Source organism: Cebus imitator, unplaced genomic scaffold (assembly GCF_001604975.1).
Source record: "Cebus imitator isolate Cc_AM_T3 unplaced genomic scaffold, Cebus_imitator-1.0 Scaffold543, whole genome shotgun sequence".
Taxonomy (NCBI): Eukaryota; Metazoa; Chordata; class Mammalia; order Primates; family Cebidae; genus Cebus; species Cebus imitator.
In genome coordinates this window covers 224002-241321 of record NW_016107858.1, presented here as the reverse complement: position 1 = coordinate 241321, position 17320 = coordinate 224002, and the positions used below count along the sequence as shown (strand labels likewise).

At 52.6% G+C, this 17320-nt stretch overlaps 2 protein-coding genes across 4 annotated transcripts; one reads left to right on the top strand and one right to left on the bottom strand.

The window, feature by feature from the left end:
- The first annotated feature begins 1785 nt into the window (after positions 1-1785).
- Positions 1786-5679, top strand: NUDT17 (nudix hydrolase 17). Its single transcript, XM_017515181.2, has 8 exons — positions 1786-2543; positions 2733-2916; positions 3150-3175; positions 3315-3407; positions 3999-4097; positions 4314-4450; positions 4839-4991; positions 5107-5679. The coding sequence occupies exons 1-8, from the start codon at positions 2352-2354 to the stop codon at positions 5276-5278; spliced, it is 1056 nt and encodes a 351-aa protein (XP_017370670.1). The 5' UTR covers positions 1786-2351; the 3' UTR covers positions 5279-5679.
- Positions 5252-17320, bottom strand: PIAS3 (protein inhibitor of activated STAT 3). 3 transcript variants are annotated; one of them, XM_017515179.2, is made up of 14 exons: positions 17179-17320; positions 14088-14505; positions 13847-13931; positions 13555-13605; positions 12914-13004; positions 11614-11748; positions 11327-11432; positions 10713-10786; positions 10419-10579; positions 7613-7746; positions 7364-7532; positions 7052-7185; positions 6831-6868; positions 5252-6411 (listed from the first exon to the last, which is right to left on the bottom strand). In XM_017515179.2, the coding sequence occupies exons 2-14, from the start codon at positions 14500-14502 to the stop codon at positions 6145-6147; spliced, it is 1860 nt and encodes a 619-aa protein (XP_017370668.1). In that variant the 5' UTR covers positions 14503-14505; positions 17179-17320; the 3' UTR covers positions 5252-6144. The 3 variants fall into 3 exon arrangements, with proteins under 3 accessions (XP_017370668.1, XP_017370667.1, XP_017370664.1); XM_017515178.1 differs by lacking the exon at positions 17179-17320 and adding an exon at positions 16472-16580; XM_017515175.1 differs by lacking the exon at positions 17179-17320 and adding an exon at positions 16472-16580 and having other exon boundaries at positions 13847-14505.

Below are 17320 nucleotides of genomic sequence, written 5' to 3'. Positions count from 1 at the left end.
AAAAAAAAAAAAAAAAAAGGAAAAATAAAATAGTAGATTGGTAGTTACCAGAGGCTAGGAAGGATGGGGAAAATGAAGAGAGGTTGAATAATGGGCACAAATATACAGTTGGAAGAAATAAGATCTGATAATTGGATAGAGCAGCAGGGTGGCATCATTATTAATTTCCTGTACATTTCAAAACAACTAGAAGAGAATAATTTGGACGGTGGCTCAATCTGATAATCCCAACACATTGGGAGGCCAAGGTGGGAAGATTAGTTGAAGCCAGGAGTTCAGGAACAGCATGGGCAACATAGATTTAATCTTTACAAAAAATTTAAAAATTAGCTGGGTGCAGTAGGGCACGCCTGTAATTCTAGTTACTCAGGAGGCTGAGGCAAGAGGATCTCTTGAGCCCAGGAGTTTGAGGCTGCAGTGAGCTATCACCACACCACTGTACTTCAGTCTGGATAACAGAGCAAGACTCTGTCTCTGAAATATACGTAATTAAAAATAGGCCAGGTGTAGTGGCTCACGCCTGTAATCCCAACACTTTGGGAGGCCAAGGTGGGTGGATCACAAGGTCAGGAGTTCAAGACAAGCCTGACAAACATGGTGAAACCCTGTGTCTACTAAAAATACAAAAATTAGCCAGGCGTGGTGACACTCACCTGCGGTCCCAGCTACTTGGGAGGCTGAGGCAGGAGAATTGCTTGAATCCAGGAGGTAGAGGTTGCAGTGAGCAGAGATCATGCCACTGCACTCCAATCTGGGTGACAGAGCAAGACTTTATCTCAAAAATAAAAATAATACTTTAGGCCGGGCGTGGTGGCTCACGCCTATAATCCCAACACTTTTGGAGGCCAAGGCAGGTGGCTTACCTGAGTGAGGTCAGGAATTTAAGACCAGCCTGGCCAACATGACGAAAGCCCATCTCTACTAAAAATACAAAAAGCCAGGCATGATGGTTGGCACCCGTAATCCCAGCTACTTGGGAGGCTTAAGCGGGAGAATTGCTTGAATCTGGAAGGCAGAGGTTGCAGTGAGCTAAGATCACGCCACTGCACTCCAGCCTGGGCAACAACAGTAATATTCAGTCTCAAAAATAAATAAAACAAAAAATAAATCGAATGTCCCTAGTATAAAGATTTAAGGTGATAGATATATGAATTACCCTGGTTTGATTATAGGAATGTATCAAATTCTCACATGTACATCTGTTATGTATTAATTTAAAAATACCAATTTTTTAAAATTAGGACTTTCCAGGTAAATGAGGAAAGAATCCCAGAGCAGTCAGTTTCTTGGGGAAACTACAAACAGGGCATTCGAAAATAGGGCACAGATCAGTCTGTCAGAATTGAGGCTAGAGACAGGAAGGAACAAGGAACTGGTGGGTTCTGGCCATGCTGTGCTAAAGAGTTTGTCCTAAAAGCAGTGGGAAGCAATATAATCAGTTAGGTGTTTTAGAAACATGACTGTGGTCAGGTGCGGTGGTTCATGCCTGGAATCCTAGCACTTTGGGAGGACAAGGTGGGTGGATCACCTGAGGTCAGGAGTTCAAGACCAGCCTGGCCAACATGGCAAAACCCTGTCTCTACTAAAAACACAAAAAATTAGCCGAGCCTGGTGGTGCACCCCTGTAATCTCAGCTACCTGGGAGTCTAAAGCACAAGAATCGCTTCAACCTGGGAGGTGAAGGTTGCAGTGAGCCGGGATCACGCCCATGCACCCCAGCCTGGGTGACAGAGCCAGACTTTACCTCAAAACAAAACAAAACAAAATGTCACTCTGGCAGCACTGTAGAGAATGAATTGGTAGAGGGAGGACTGTTTGGGGACTTGCAACAATATTTCAGGCAAAATATGATGAAGGCTGAAACTGGGGCAATGAATGAAGGCTGGAGAGAACCTAGGTTTGAGGGAGTTGGAGGAGGTAACATCTGCGCACTTGGTTGCCATTTGAGTGAAATGAAAGGAGAGGTGGCATCAAAAATGTTATTTGGCGTGTTTCGCTTGGAGGTAATTAATTCGAGGTGCTGCCTGCTGTAACAGGTGTGCACAGTGCTGCGGAGGGCGCTCACAGTTCAGCTGAGGGCTGTAGGAAGTAACTTGTGAGTCCCGAAGCCATTCGGTCTGGGGGTCATTGTCCTGAACAGAGAAGATAGGAGGGAAACAGCTGAGCATTGAGAGGTGTTCTTCCTTGTGGCTTAACATTATACCCATGGGTCATCCCCAAAAGCTGTGCCTGTATTTCCCGGGGACTTCCGGAAACCCCGTTTCCTTCCGACCCCGCGGAACGCTCGGCGGGAAGCGTCGCTGGGCCACCAGAGGGCGCCAGGCGGGCCGCAGCGACCCCGGAGTCGCGTTATGGCCGCGGCGCGGGTGCAGCTGCTCCTGTCCGGGCGTCCGGAGTCGGCGAGCTTCGCACGGAGTGTGTGCGGCCTCCTGCGAGCCAGGCCAGGGCTCGGGCCGTGGCCCATTCACTGCAGCTTGAAGCGAGGACGGCTCGTCCTCTCCAGCAGGCCCTTCCCGGGCGCCTCCGCCAGGCTTCCGCTCCAGGTCGGCAGCAGGGGGCCCCAGAGGAGCGGGCAGTGAAGGGCCGAGAATGGGGACTGAAATCGGGGGGGGGAACTGGCGGCCAGAGGATCCCGCCCCCAACGCGTGGTGTAGCCCCCTTTTTGCAAGTCACGCACGCCCGCTGCCAACCCCGCTTCTGAAGCCTTAACCCAGCTGGCTTCCTTCCACCAGCGACCCCCTTTCTGCCCTTTTGCGGTCCTGGACCAGCAGCCCAGGGACCCTGTGGCCAAGCTGCCCACGAATCGAGGTGTGGACCTGGGTGTGGCCGTCATTCTGCAATCCAGTGACCAGACTGTCTTGCTGACCAGAAGGACACGCACCCTCAGCGTTTCCCCCAACCTCTGGGTACCCCCCGGTGAGTATTCTGAGGACGAGGCCCCACGTACAGGAAAGAAACTTGCCCTTTTTCCCCACAATGCTTTTCCCAGCCTCAAGGATAAAGTGGGCCCCAAAATGTGGCATGTTCATAGTCACAGTGACTGCAGCTCCACCTGTGTCCACCAGAGGGCAGAGGAGTGTAAACAGTGAGTGGGGGTCCCCGGTCAAGACCGCCACCATTATTACCTATGGGTCCCACTGTTGTTGCAGGTGGGCAGGTGGAACCTGAGGAAGAGGTAACCAGTCAGCCGATCCGACCTGAGCCAAAAGACCAATGCCTGGGACCACCTTGGGTGTGGGCTGAGTAAGGGGCAAGCAAAAGGACCCGGAGGAGTCAGGCACTGGCCACTCTGATGTGTCCTCTCTGACTCCCAGCTGCTGGATGGAGGGCTTCGAGAACTTTGGGAGGAGACTGGACTACATCTGCCCCAGGGCCAGTTCTCTTGGGTCCCTTTGGGGTTATGGGAGGTGAGACAAGGAGCTGGGAGAAGCCCCTCCATAGTTAACCAAGAGACCTCAACAGCTACCCACCAAAGTCCATAGATCAACCTCTACCTGCCTTGGCTACAAAGCAAACAATGGCACATAAGTGGGTTGGAGTCCCCAAATCCATAACTGTCACCCGTGTCCCTGCTGTGTCATCTGTACCATCCATGCCCTCAGCTTTTAGCCACCATTTTGTTTCACCCTAAAGCTGTATTAGCAAAGTCTTAAAACGTGAAGACAGGGCTGGGCATAGTGGCTCACGGCTGTTATTCCAGTACTTTGGGAGACTGAGTTGGGCAGATCACCTGAGGTCAGAAGTTCGAGACCAGCCTGGCCAATGCTGTCGAAACCCCATCTCTACTAAAAATACAAAAATTAGCTGGGCATGCTGGTGCATGCCTGTAATCCAAGCTACTTGGGAGGCTAAGGCTGAGGCTGAAGAATAGCCTGAACCCAGGAGGTGGAGGTCGCAGTGAGCCGAGATTGCACCACTGCACTCCAGCCTGGAAACTCCGTCTCAAGAAAAAAAAAAAGTGACAGAAAGTTCTCACTTTTGCTGTTTTCTTTTCCTAGTCTGCCTACCCTCCTAGGCTGAGCTGGGGTTTACCCAAATACCACCACATTGTTCTGTATCTACTCGTGATCTCCCAGGAATCACAGCAGCAGCTGCAGGTAGGGCTGGCAATGAGCGAAGGAAACAGGGCTCAGGGGAGCCCAAGCAACCTGGTTCTGACAGTGATTGGCGGCTGGGCGGGTGGTGGTCAGAGATAATGAAGTACCTTTCCCCTTGCCCCTGCCTTTCTCCATGTCACCTGTGGGTAGGTTTTGATCATAAACAGGCCTCCCAAGGAGAGGCCATGACTGAGTGGTCAACATATCTGACCCCAGGCCCGGATCCAACCAAATCCAAGTGAGGTAAGTGCCCTTATGTGGCTGACATCAGATGTAGCTGCTGCAGTGGCTGCCACAGAGGATGGGACAGAGACATCCAGACTTCTCCCGGAGGACCTACCACCCTCTGTCCTGTAAGTAAGAGCTTCTCCCTCACGGGCCAATACACCAACATATTCACATTGAGAAGTTCAGCATCCATCCTCTCCTCAGGATGGAATTTTGTGGTGTGGGGGAGATTTAAGGAGAGGGGGTCAGCTGATAATTTAGAGGGCACATGAAATCAAAGACAGTGACCATCAAACCCCAAGGATCCTTGCTCTAACTGGCTAGCACTGAAGGTCTGTGAGTTCTAACACAGGGGCAAGTCATTTAACCCTCCTTGATCCCGTTTCCCTTCTGCAAATGAGGTCAGCAGCCACCCACCTCCTGTGGTGGTTGGGAGGATTTGAGGACCTAACAAATATGTAAGTTCTTTGTGAGCTACAAGGCACAGTCCCCACAGGAGTTGTCACTATGTAGTGCTGTGGAAGTAGAGGAGGATGGGAGCGCCTGGCCTCTGGTTCTGCCCATGTCCACCCTGCTGCGGATGATCCCACCCACGGCAGAGGACGAGGAGAGGGTCAGCACTGGAACCAAGTTTGCCCTCGGGCTCTGGCTGCATCATCTGGGCAGGCGAAAGTGAAAAAGGACTGGAGAGCTCCACGGTACTGGGTAGAATGGTCTAGATTTTACAGGCATGGGGGAGAGGAAGGGAGAAAGGACAACCTCTCTTGGAATTCCTCCTTGAAACACCCCCACCACGTGAAAGTGGAGCTCACCTGGACCCAGGGCCAGCAAAGGAAGAATGGAACATGGACCTTCTTCCCCCAAACCGGGGATCTGGAAAGAGAAGTGTAAAATCCCCTCCCTCGCCCATCTCCGTGACACTCACAGAACATTCACAACCTTTATTATGGTGAGAGCTTCACTACAACTTTGGGAATAAAAAGTAAAATTACAACATAGGTCTTAGGCCGTAGACGAGCCTGAAAAAGAGTGGGAAGGAGGGCACCATGTCCTTCCACCTCCCTGGAAAGGTGCAGAATGAGCCGGGCCTAACCACAGGGCCATGGGCCTCTAGCTCAGGCTGGCATAAGAAACACTGTGAATTTAAATATATAAATAGAGAGGGACCCAGGCAACAGGCCAGGCCCTACTCCCAAACCCCTGGGGATCATGGCTAAGGCCTTACATCCTCCTCAGTCATACTGGAAGCAGGAGGCAGGGGAAGTCATCTTTGGAGTATTTTGGTTTTTCTTATTTATGTACAAAAAAATCCACATCCACAATCCAAAATAAAGTTCTTTGTCCATCTCTGAAACTGCCTGTCTCAGTGTTTCCACCTGTCTGTGGCCGAAGGGAACGGAATGGACATGAAGAGACAATGGACATGAGGCAGTAATAGAGCCATGGGCTTGGGGGTAAGAAGAGAGGGGCCCCTTCCCCAGGAGGCTCCAGACACAGTCAAGGCTGGGGGTTCAGGCCTGCTCCCAGCTCACATCCCATCCCATTTGCCCCCCACTGCCTAGGTTAACATACCCAGAGGAATGGCCACCATCTAAAGAACATTTCCAAAACAGACCCCAGTGTCCTTAAAAAGAGGTTAAATATTAACCCTTTGGGTGCTCGCCTCATCAGGCAGAGATGAGGCCAAAAGTAGGCATCTGTGAAGGTCTGTCTGGCCCCTGGCTGGAACCCCCAGAGGGATCAGAGTAGCCAGGGTTGGGACTCCACAGCCTACCTGCTCCGTGTTGGCGGACAGTGAAGTTTCCATAATCCAAGGAACTCAGTCCAGGGAAATGATGTCTGACCGACAGCCAGTCAAAGAGGGACCTGAAGGCAGGGGTCCTCCATGCCCCTCCCTCAAGGACCCCCCAGGGGCCACAATGCTGCTGACACGGCCAGGAGGGGGCGCCGGAGTGGCGCTGCGGTGGGAGCTCCCCAACGTGGGGGCCAGTGGGCCCAGAAAGTGAGCAGGGGTCCCTCGGTACTGGAAGAAGTGGCCAAGGGCATCCTGTTCATCTAGTGAGGTGATGACGGAGGGGCCATAGTGCTAGGAAGAATCAAGGGTGTAGTTTAAGATCTCGTCCTCTCCTTCTTACTCCCACTTCCCCACACCCTACCCTTTTCCCTGCCTTGAGAGAGCTCCTCCAGCTTGCTAGGTTCTTGGCTTTGTGGGCGTCTGAAATGTGTGGAATGTCCGGTTAGGGCAGGCATGGTGCTCCAAGTGCACACGGGGGCGGGTGGGGGTGAGCAGGCCAGGGCAGAACAGTAATGGGATCTAGGAAGGCCTGTGTAGGAATCCCAGGAACTACCAGTGGTGCTGAGGAGGGAAATCAGCTACCAACACCCCACTTTCCTCATAGAAGAGCAGATTTACACCCCCAGAGATCCTAAGAGATGGAAGGGTCCCATCGGCGCCTAGAAAGGACGCTTCAGAGATCTGAGACCTTCTGAAGAAAGAACACTTACCTGACTCTCTGTCTGAAGAAATGAAAATAAATCTAAACCTGGCAGGAAAAGAAAAATCAAAATCAACCTCCTGCCTGACCCCTTGACCCCCAAGAGACAAAGCACTTGGATTGTGGCCCCCTGCAAGGAGAAGCAGGAGGCACTGAGAAGGAACAGGGGTTCCGATGCGGCTCTGGAGAGGGTGTGGCAGTGTAGGGCCCATCTGATGATCCAGGTCATACCTTGGATGTCGGCTCCCAGTGGGAAGGCAGGTGGGTACTCATGGAGTGGGAGACTGGACAGGAAATCCCCACCCAACGTGCCCATGGCAGGGCTCCTTAGCACCGAGGATGGCTGGTGGCCAGGTGTCAGGACTCTGTGGGTAGAGAGGAGCTGAGGCAGCCAGCAAACCACAGAGGCCCTCACCCAGCTCAGGTCCCCAGGTTCCCTCTGTCCCCTCCACATGTCCCTTGCCCCAGGGTCCGATGATCGGAAAGCATTTCTGACTTCTTCCCCTGTCCCTTTTGTTGTAGATTCAGCCAATTTTCTCCTACCCTTTGCTTCCAGGTAGGGCTGGGATGACAGCTGAGGTGACAGAACAGTGCTTCTTGGTTGGGGGCAGATCCTCCTCATCTGATGAGCTTTCTATTGTCAAGTCAATTACTTCGACCTTTTTCTTATTCTCTGATGGATTTCCCTCCTGGACTGGGCTGTACTGGAGGCCTGCGGGTAGTAAGAAGACTATGTCTCAGAGAAGAGGTCATCCAAGATTTAGCTCAGCTGGGGAACAGGGGTTCACTCACCATCCAGCCCATACCCTGGCGGGGGGCAAACCTCAGATGCCTCCTTCTTGGGTTTCATTGGGCACCAGGATCCATCTTCCATGAACTGGATCTCATCACAATCTGAACAGGAACTAAGAATCTCCATAAATAAACTGGGGGAGGAGAGAGATGAAAATTCTTGGAACAGTAGCCAGAGAGTTCTGTGACTCACCTTCCTGTACCTCAGTTTCCTCATCTGTAAAATAAGGACACTATCCATCCTATTGAACCTCTCTGAGTTGCTGGAATCAAATAACAGAAGGTATGTAAAAGAGTTTTACAAACTAAGTAGTAGGTTTTTTTTTCCTTTTTCTTCCCCCTCCAGAAGCCAAGTAGTAGGTTTTAAAATAAATACAATCTGAGGCCAGGTGAGTGACTCACACCTGTAATCCCAGCACTTTGGGAGGTAGAGGTGGGTGAATCACTTGAGGCTGGGAGTTTGAGACCAGCCTAGCCAACATGGTGAAACCTCATCTCTACTAAAAATACAAAAATTAGCCAGGTGTGGTGGCACATGCTTATAATCCCAGCTACTCGGGAGACTGAGGCATGAAAATCGCTTAAACCCAGGAGGCAGAGATTGCAGTGAGCCAAGATCACACCACTGTTCTCCAGCCTGGGCAACAGAGCAAGGTTCTGCCTAAAAAAAAAAAAAAAAAAAAATGTCGGTGCAGTGGTTCACTCCTGTAATCCCACTTTCAGAAGCCAAGGCGGGTGGATCACCTGACGTCAGGAGTTTGAGACGAGCCTGGCCAACATGGTGAAACCCCATCTCTACTAAAAATACAAAATTAGCCAGGTGTGACGGCACGTGCCTGTAATCCCAAGCTACTGGGAAGGCTAAGGCAAGAGGATCCCTTGAACCCAGGAGGCGGAGGTTGCAGTGAGCCAAGATCATGCCATTGCAGTCCAGCCTGGGTGAGAATGAAACTCCGTCTCAAAGAGAAATCTGAGTACTTACGTGTAGTACAAGGAACAAAAGGAACAGAGAGACAGAAGTCCATAAACCATCTCCAGAAGGCACTGGGTCTTTGGCTTTCTACACATTTGTGTAAGAATAAATAAATAAAGGCACTAAGGGCCAGGTGTGGCAGCTCATGCCTGTAATCCCAGCACTTTGGGAGGCCAAGGTGAGAGGATCACTTGAGGCCAGAAGGTCAAGGCTACAGTGAACTATGATCACACCACTGTACTCCACCCTGGGCAACAGAGTGAGACCCTGTCTCAAAAAAAACAAAAAACAAAAACAAAAAACCTGGGGCAGGGGAGACTGGGAACAAGAACCATAGTGTAGATTCTGAAAGGGGTTACGACTAGCTAGGGTAGGCCAGGCGTGGTGGCTCACGCCTGTAATCCAAGCACTTTGAAGGCCAAGGCGGGTGGACCACCTGATGTCGAGAGTTCAAGACCAGCCTGACCAACATGGTGAGACCCTGTCTTAAAAATTAAAAAATAAATAATAATAATAATAAAAGACTAGCTAGAGCAAAAGATCAGAACATCCAGGCCCTCAAAAGAACCTTATTGCAAGGCTCAGTGGGAACTCAGGTAGTTGTTACAGGTGATCTATTATGACAGTTCAGTACACTGACTCCGCCACTTAACAATCTAACCTTGAGCAAGACTCAATCTCAAGGCCTCAGTTTCCTCCTCTGTAATGATACTACCTATTTCACGGGTTTTTTTTTTTTTTTTTTTTTTTTTCTGGGTGAGTGTCACTAGCCAATCATAGGGTTATTTCTTTTTTTGAGATAGGGTCTCAATCTGTTGCCCAGGCTGAGGTGTCGTAATGCAATCATAGCTCACTGCAGTCTCAAACTCTTGAGTTGAAGCCATCCTCCCGCCTCAGTCTCCTGAGCAGCTAAGACTACAGTCATGAACTATTATATCATGCCTGGCTAATTTTTTAAATGTTTTTATTTATTTATTTATTTATTTAATAAGATGGGGTTTCACCATGATGGCCAGACTGGTCTTGAACTCCTGACCTCAGGTGATCCACCCACCTCGGCCTCCCAAAGTGCTAGGATTACAGGCGTGAGCCACCGTGCCCGGCTAAAATGTTTTTATATAGAGAGAGTCTTACTGTGTTGCCCAGGCTGGTCTCAAACTCCTAGCCTCAAATGATCTTCCCATCTCAGCCTTCCAGTGTTGGGATTACAGGTGGGAACCACTGCACCCAATCCATAGGGTTACTGAGGGGATTCCATGCACAGTGCTCAGTAAGATGCCTTGAATATACTAAGTCCTTAATGTTGCCCTCCCACTCCACACACACGGACATAAACACACACACGAATTGGTAAAAGGGATAGATAAGGAGATAAGGTGAGAACTGGGGTTCATGTGAGGGAAGTAAGTCATACACATTAAAAAGGGGTCCTAAAACCCTGAAGGAGGTGGCGGCTAAAGGAAAAAAGAAATATAGGCTGGGCATGGTGGCTCACGCCTGTAATCCCAGCACTTTGGGAGGCTGAGGTGGGTGGATCACCTGAGGTTAGAAGTTTGATGAGACCAGCCTGACCAACATGGTAAAATCCCATCTCTACTAAAAATACAAAAATTAGCCAGGCATGCTGGTGCGTGCCTATAGTCCTAGCTACTCAGGAGGCTGAGGCAGAGAATCACTTGAACCCTGAAGGCAGAGGTTGCAATGAGCCAAGATCGCACCACTGCACTCCAACCTGGGCAAGAGAACAAGACTCAATCACACACAAAAAAAGAAAGAACTAAGAAAAGGGGGTCCTAGTGAATGTCCTAGGTAAGAGGAAGTAAAATGGCCTACCCATCAATGATAAGAGATTCATAGGGAGCCTTCTTGTCACACACAGGACATGTCCATGTTGGCTTCTTCTCATTCATCTGTAGATAAAGGGCAGCATCGAAACTCTGCAGGTGGGCGCAGGTGAGGGCACGACAAGGGACAGTCAGACGCATCTTCCCTAGCTGAGGAGAGGCAAGTTCTCTAGTCAGAGGCTCCACTCTGGTTTCATCCCAGTATCCCTAGGAACCCTCATCAAAGTCCACAAGCTAAACCCAACTCCCTTCCCACCCCATTCTCTTCTCCCCTTTTACCCACCGGGCACATGAGTGACACCCGGAGACTCGTAGTGGCCACCTCACTGTCAGGGTCAGCAGTCAATTTCTCCTTGACTGAAACAAAAGTGAGGCCAGAGCCATGGGGTCAGCAAGGCTGGAGGAAGCCCAGGAGTTGGTAGGGCCAGGAGCAGATGGCTCTGGCTGAGAGGCTGCTGGGTGAAGAGTTTTGAGGGCCAGCGGGACATCACACAGGAGTGGTCTGGGATATGGATTATTAACGCTGGGTGTGTGAGATTTGCCATCCCTGAAGAGGCTTAAACATAGTTGTGTGACACTCACGCTACGTTAAGAGGTGACCTGCAGGACTTGAAGGATCATGTGAGGGTTAGATTAGAGGATCTCAAAGATTCTTCCCAGTCCAGAGAGCCCACATTCTAGCACGGCTGCAGTTAGGGACTGTGAGGTGCAAAGCAGCTACATCACTGGAAATGCAAGCGTGTCACTCACTGCCTGGGAGTGGTTCAACTTCAACTACAAAGACTGGAAGACTGATGAGGCGTGTACAAAAAGAGGTGTGGGTTTCATTATGAAAGCTGCAGGGCCAGGAAGACTCGGAGGCAGATCAGGCGGGGAAGAGGGGAAGACATTACTCACTGAGTGCTCTCGAGTGATCTGGGTTCCGGATACCCTTTGCTCTGAGTTTCTGTAGAAGGGTCCCTGCAGTCAACTGCCTCACCAGGTACACAGACAAGGAGTAATTCTACTTGGAAGTAGGGGGAAGACAATTAGCCTCTATTTCTCATACCACCACTGCCCACCTTTGTTCCATGAGGACCAGAGACACACACAGAAAGAGGAAGATGCTTCCCCAACCCAGGACACTGGATGGTTCCCCTCGCCCCCAGCAGGCTTTCCAGGCACCCTGCTGTAGCTGTGCTCACCCGTCCGAACTCAGATGACCAATTGACCACAATAGTGTTGGGAACAGTGGCTGAGAGTCGAGCCAGGGGTGTGATGTTGATGGGGCGGCTGGGCCTCTTGGGCTCAGCCCCATTCTTGGTTGGGGGAAGGTAACCCTGGAGAAGGGAGGGACTGGTCAGGAGAGAGGTGGCTGTGGGAAGGGGCTCTGCTCTACCAACAAAAGATATCTTGTCTCGGGTTATTCACTCCCTGGAGGGAAGGCCAACGCACTCACTGAGCAAGGGGATGGAGGCCCATACAGTGGCTCACAAAACCGGAGCACTGTCTAGGGCTGTGAGTGGGGCTCACTCCAGGGAAGAAAGGAGAGCTTATTTACTGATTGAGAAAATAGGAACCCACTCACTGAGGCCCTGAGGAGGAGGAATAGCGATGCCTCACCTTTTCCAACTCTTAGCTCTGGGGTCACAACTCATAAGAAGTCTTTCTGGGCCAGGCGCGGTGGCTCACGCCTGTAATCTCAGCACTTTGGGAGGCCGAGGCAGGTGGATCACGAGGTCAAGAGATCGAAACCATCCTGGCCAACATGGTGAAACCCCGTCTCTACTAAAAATACAAAAAAATTAGCTGGGTGTGGTGGCATGTGCCTGTAGTCCCAGCTACTCAGGAGGCTGAGGCAGAAGAATTGCCTGAACCCAGGAGGCGGAGGTTGCAATGAGCCAATGTCACGCCACTGCACTCCAGCCTGCTGGCGCCTGGTGACCGAGTGAGACTCTGTCTCAAAAAAAGAAAAAAAAGAAGTCTTTCTGGCAGAGTGTGGTGGCTCACGCCTGTAATCCCAGCACTTTGGGAGGCCAAGGCAGGTGGATCACAAGGTCAGGAGATCGAGACCAGCCTGGCCAACATGGTGAAACCTCGTCTCTACTAAAAATACAAAAATTAGCCGGGCATAGTGGCACATGTGTATAATCCCAGCTACTCAGGAGGCTGAGGCACAAGAATCACTTGAACCTGGGAGGCAGAGGTTGCAGTGAGCCGAGGTTGTGTCACCGCACTCCAGTCTGGGAAACAGAGCAACTCCGTCTCAAAAAAAAAAAACTCTTTCTTAAATCTCTGGGTTAATGTCCTCCTCTGAGTTCTCACAAAACATCTGTTCAGCCCTATCTTAATACTCTCGAGACGATATTGATTCAGTGAGTGAACTGAGCACCTACTATATGCCAGGCACTGTGCTAGGCATGTCTCTCTGTTGGAATAGGTTTGTAGTTAATATTTATGAACTAAAACAGTAAATTACTGAGAGAAAAAGGGGAAAGCATTTACCGGCAGGGGGCACAGTTTCCCATTGACCTTGACAAAGAGGTTCGGGGGAAAATAATCTTCCTGGGGGCAGCTGGTCTCACAGAGACAGAACCTGGTGAGAGATGAAAAAGTAAGAAAGACTGGGAAGAAATTTCTTTCCTTGTTTTTTTTTTCTGAAGACGGAGTTTCGCTCTTGTTGCCCAGGCTGGAGTGCAATGGTGCAATCTTGGCTCACCACAACCTCTGCCTCCCAGGTTCAAGCGATTCTCCTGCCTTAGCCTCCTGAGTAGCTGGGATTACAGGTGTGCACCACCACACCCGGCTAATTTTGTATTTTTAGTAGAGGCGGGGTTTCTCCATGTTGGTCAGGCTGGTCTTGAACTCCTAACCTCAGGCGATCTGCCTGCCTCAGCCTCCCAAAGTGCTGAGATTATAGGCATGAGCCACCATGCCCAGCAGATTTCTTTAGTTCAATCTGGCAGAGAGACAGGGAACCCCAGAAAATCAGTCATAGATGTCTATAGCCCTCAGCATCCAACAAGAGTCCCAGGGCCAGAGTAGACAGTGGCAGAGCAGGGACATCTCATAAGAGTATCTGTCATACCCCTACTTCAGTCCTACCCCCAGTGGGTCCCCAGCATAGGGAGGGCGGCTGAACTCACCTTAGCTGCACCTGTATGGTATAATCACATTTGGCTCCTGGCAGAACCTCTCTGTAACGGGGAAGGAGATGAAGAGATGTCAGCATGTAGCCCCCAGAGGGCAGGGTGAATAGACAGAGAGACTGAAAGTTAGATGTCCAGGGGACAGAGAAGAGACACACAAAAGAACGAGGAACAAGTAGGAATAGGAGGATGGACAGGGAAGACAGCAGGGCAGGAGGGAATAAAGTCAGAAAGGAGAGCCCAGGGGTAACCCTCCAGGGATGAGGCAGGAAGACTGAAAGAAATGTACCTGGATGTAAGAATCTGCTGCACTTGCTGGGGTGTGAGGGCAAAGGTAAAGTGTGCTTCCTCAAACCGCTGGCTGGAAGTGGATGCTGAGGACATGAAAAGGCAGTTATTCCAAGCCCATGCACAGGCAGCCACAGAAATCACCCCCATCCATGCCACTGATCCCACAGGACTAAAGCCTCTGAAATGTTTAGGGAGCAGGCATGGAGTCCAGAAGGCTAAGGGACCACAAAGAGCCGTACCAAGGGTGGTGGGCCGGATGAGCTCCCCGTAGACCTCATAGAAGGGCAATGGTTTCATGGTGACATCAGGGTGCACAGGCTGGGGCAGAGGGGGGTGCATGTCCACCTCACGCTTGGGGCCCAGCAGGGTGCCAGGGGCCAAGAACGTTGGGGGAATGGGAGCTAGAGGGCCAGGAGAGCCTACAGGAGAGGTGCCAGGGGGCAAAGAGAGCAGGGAGAGATCAGAGGGTCCCAGGGTCTTCCGGGGAAAGCGTCGTCGGTAAAGCTCTTTGATCTTCATCTGGACGCTAGGGGCACAGCTGGACTTCAGGAGGTGCAGGGCCTTGGCCAGGAGCTCGTGCTTCCGTCCACTCTTGTTCCGGCCAGCAAAGCCAAGAAGCACCTGGAGCTCAGACACCCGGAAACTCATCACCATGTGCTGTGGAGAACAACACAGAAGCCTGAGAACCCTACCTCGCACAGGCCTGTCCTGCCAAGACATGGGCTGAGCTACCAGTTGGGCAGTGCCTTTTTCCCTCCAGCACTGATGGGGAAGACGATGCTTTAAGCTAGTGGATTACTGCCAGGTAGTCGACCTATCCAAAGGGACATCTCAGCCTCACTTTAGCAACCCTCAGGTCAGCATCATCACCATCACCCAGAGCTTGAACAACACTATCTTCCCAGGCCTGCAAGCAGCCAGAGTGGGGCAGGGAATGCAGACGAGAAGCCACCCTCAGACACACCTCCGAGTCCACTGCGGCCTCCCACCACCATTCCTGCCTCTAGTCTGGACTCTCCTTTAAGCTGCTTATCTTCTCTCTTGCCCTTTCTCAGACTCTCAAACCCATCCCAGCCTCCTGGGAAGAGGACAGAAGACAGGGAGAACCAGGGAGAGGAGACAATTCAAGCCAGACTCACCCACGGGGAAGAAAGGGGCCAGGTGGCTGGAGGATCGTGCCCTTCAGCCCACCCCTCAACCACCTTTATTCACCTCGGCTATTTCCCCCAAGCCTCTGAAGCTTTTGTGGCCAGGGTTTTCAGGTCAGGGTTCAATGCTCATAACTCCCCCAGATCCTTTCTGGGAATCATTTATATAACCGCCCCCTCTCTGAGACTTAGTCCTATTTTTCTGGAAGGGAAACAAGACCAAAACTTGGGTCTGGGTGGGGGGTAGGAGGGGGTTAACAGTAAACCACTGAGTCCCGGTATCCTGCCTGACAACTCTCTGTCAGGAACCAGCTTCTCTCCTACATAGAGAAAATAACACCCCACTACAGCCTACTGCCCCCCTATAGGAGTAGAAGAGGAGAGCGCAGAGCTCTAAACAGAGGCCCTGGCTGGCTGAAGAAAAAGCCTCTGAGTCAGGGCACAGAATCGCAAATTCCCTGAAGGTAGCTGGGCCCAGTGGCTAGACCTCCAGCCTGCCCAGGACCATAGCTCCATTTCAAAGGGCAGAAGAAGAAAGCCAGGAGGCAGGGGGATGAACCCGGTGGTTTAAGGTTCTATGAGATGTCCTCCCATGTGGTTACCCTGAAAACTGTGAGGCAGAAGGGGAGCGCTCTCCTAAGGGGACTCCCTTCTGTGACTCTCCAGGAGATCCTGTCGTGGGCAGGGCAAGCTAGTCCTACACAATTCTTCCCATAGGAGGCTTTGTCTTGGGCCCCTTTTGTGGAATGTGATGAGAAACTTGCTCCTCTTTCTCCCCATCCGTATCTCCTCTGTCCTGTCTTTTTTTCTCCATTAGCTTTCCCTGTAACTTCCCTCCTTCCTATCCCACAGTTTCACATGCCTCTGCCGCTGCCCAAACACCGCGATTCACTAAGGCAGCACCTTCCTGAGCCTCCAGGATGCTTCTGCCCCACCCCTCGAGGTGTCGGCCCGCACAGCCCCGCCCCCTACATCTCAGCCGCCTACTGGTCTTTCCCAAAGCTCGGATCCCGAGAGCACCCCCAAAGCCCCTATCCTCTCGGCTGCCTTTCCCTCGGAGCCTCCCCTACATCTGCCCCACGGTGCCATCCCTGCATCTGCCCCCTGCTGTCGCATCTCTCGGCCTCGATGGACTCGCCCGGGTGCCTCTACAGCAGCTTTTGCCCCCGGCCCTACCCCAACAACTGCCCCTGCTACTAAATCCGCCTGCTGCCCCTCGTCCCCGCCCCCTGCGCCTCAGCCCCCAGCAGCTGCAATTCCCCTCGGCCCCACCCCTACATCTGCCCCGCAGCCCCGCCCCCGGAGCCCGCCACAGCCCCTTCCTCGCTCGCAGCCACTTCTCTCCCATCCTCAGCCGCCCGCCCCTGCCACGTCGCTGGCGCCCACCCGAGCCCCGGCACCCAGTCCCGGTCGCTTCCCGGACACGGCGCACCGCCGGGCTCAGGCCAGATGGGGGTGGGGGAGGGGGCCGGTACCTTTAATTCGCCCAGCTCCGCCATCTTGAGACATTGCAGGCGCCCCAGCCGGAGCCGGAGCTCAGGCCCAGGGACCGGCGCACAACTCTCCACCCCGGCGCCGGCCGCAAATGCCGCCTGCTCCGCCCCGTCCGGCCCCCTACACCTCCCCTTCCCGGCCCCGCCCGCCGGGCTTCGGACAAGCCCCAACCTGAGCCCCTCCCTCCACGGCGGACCCAGCGGCTACACGTCTGCGGCGGGTTGGCAGGACGGGTGGCCTCCGAGGCAGCCTAAGGCCCCGAAGATCGCGGGGTCCCCGACGGCAACGGAGAAGGAGGCGGGCCCGAAGTGCCTGGTGGAGGGGGCCTTTGCCACAGCAGAGTTGGGAGGGGACGAGCTTTTAGGGAGCCAAAGATCCTTGAAAGATGGAGGGAAAGTATCCGGAACTGCTAGATCTGAGAGAAGTGGGGGAGGGGGCAGCGAAGGTGGAGCGCAAACCCTCGTCTCCAGCTCTACACAAAGTTTACGCAACTACAATCCAGAGTTCTTCCAACCCGGGAAATCGGCGAGCGCTGATGCGTCTTAGGGAAGCCATGGAGTCGGCATTCGGTCCAAGACGGCCACGCTCCGTTCTCCGCCCCCCCACACCAACCACAATGCAGCTCGTGGGCCGATCGCAGGACTTCAACTCGGCAGCGGAAAAGTTTGGTGCGGGGAGCGGGACTTACCAGCACAGCTGGGGGGAATGGAGAGAGGGCTCGGGAGGCTCAGAGGGCGGGCTGGAGAGGTGGGGGCATGGGGCTCGGCGCCGCTGCTGCTGTCCGCACGGCAGAAGTTCGGTCCGGAGCCGGACGCGGCGGCCGCGGCTCC

What these genes read in the sequence shown, in the direction of transcription:
- NUDT17 (XM_017515181.2), top strand. Translation starts at nt 2,352, where the DNA reads ATGGCCGCGGCGCGGGTGCAGCTGCTCCTGTCCGGGCGTCCGGAGTCG. An exon ending in CAACCTCTGGGTACCCCCCG is followed by an intron (nt 2,917 to 3,149) that starts GTGAGTATTCTG and finishes CTGTTGTTGCAG; the next exon opens with GTGGGCAGGTGGAACCTGAG. An exon ending in GACCTACCACCCTCTGTCCT is followed by an intron (nt 4,451 to 4,838) that starts GTAAGTAAGAGC and finishes GTCACTATGTAG; the next exon opens with TGCTGTGGAAGTAGAGGAGG.
- PIAS3 (XM_017515175.1), bottom strand. Translation starts at nt 16,495, where the DNA reads ATGGCGGAGCTGGGCGAATTAAAG. An exon ending in GAATCTCTTATCATTGATGG is followed by an intron (nt 7,747 to 10,418) that starts GTAGGCCATTTT and finishes CTCCTCCCCCAG; the next exon opens with TTTATTTATGGAGATTCTTA. An exon ending in ACTGGGAGCCGACATCCAAG is followed by an intron (nt 6,869 to 7,051) that starts GTATGACCTGGA and finishes TTTTCCTGCCAG; the next exon opens with GTTTAGATTTATTTTCATTT.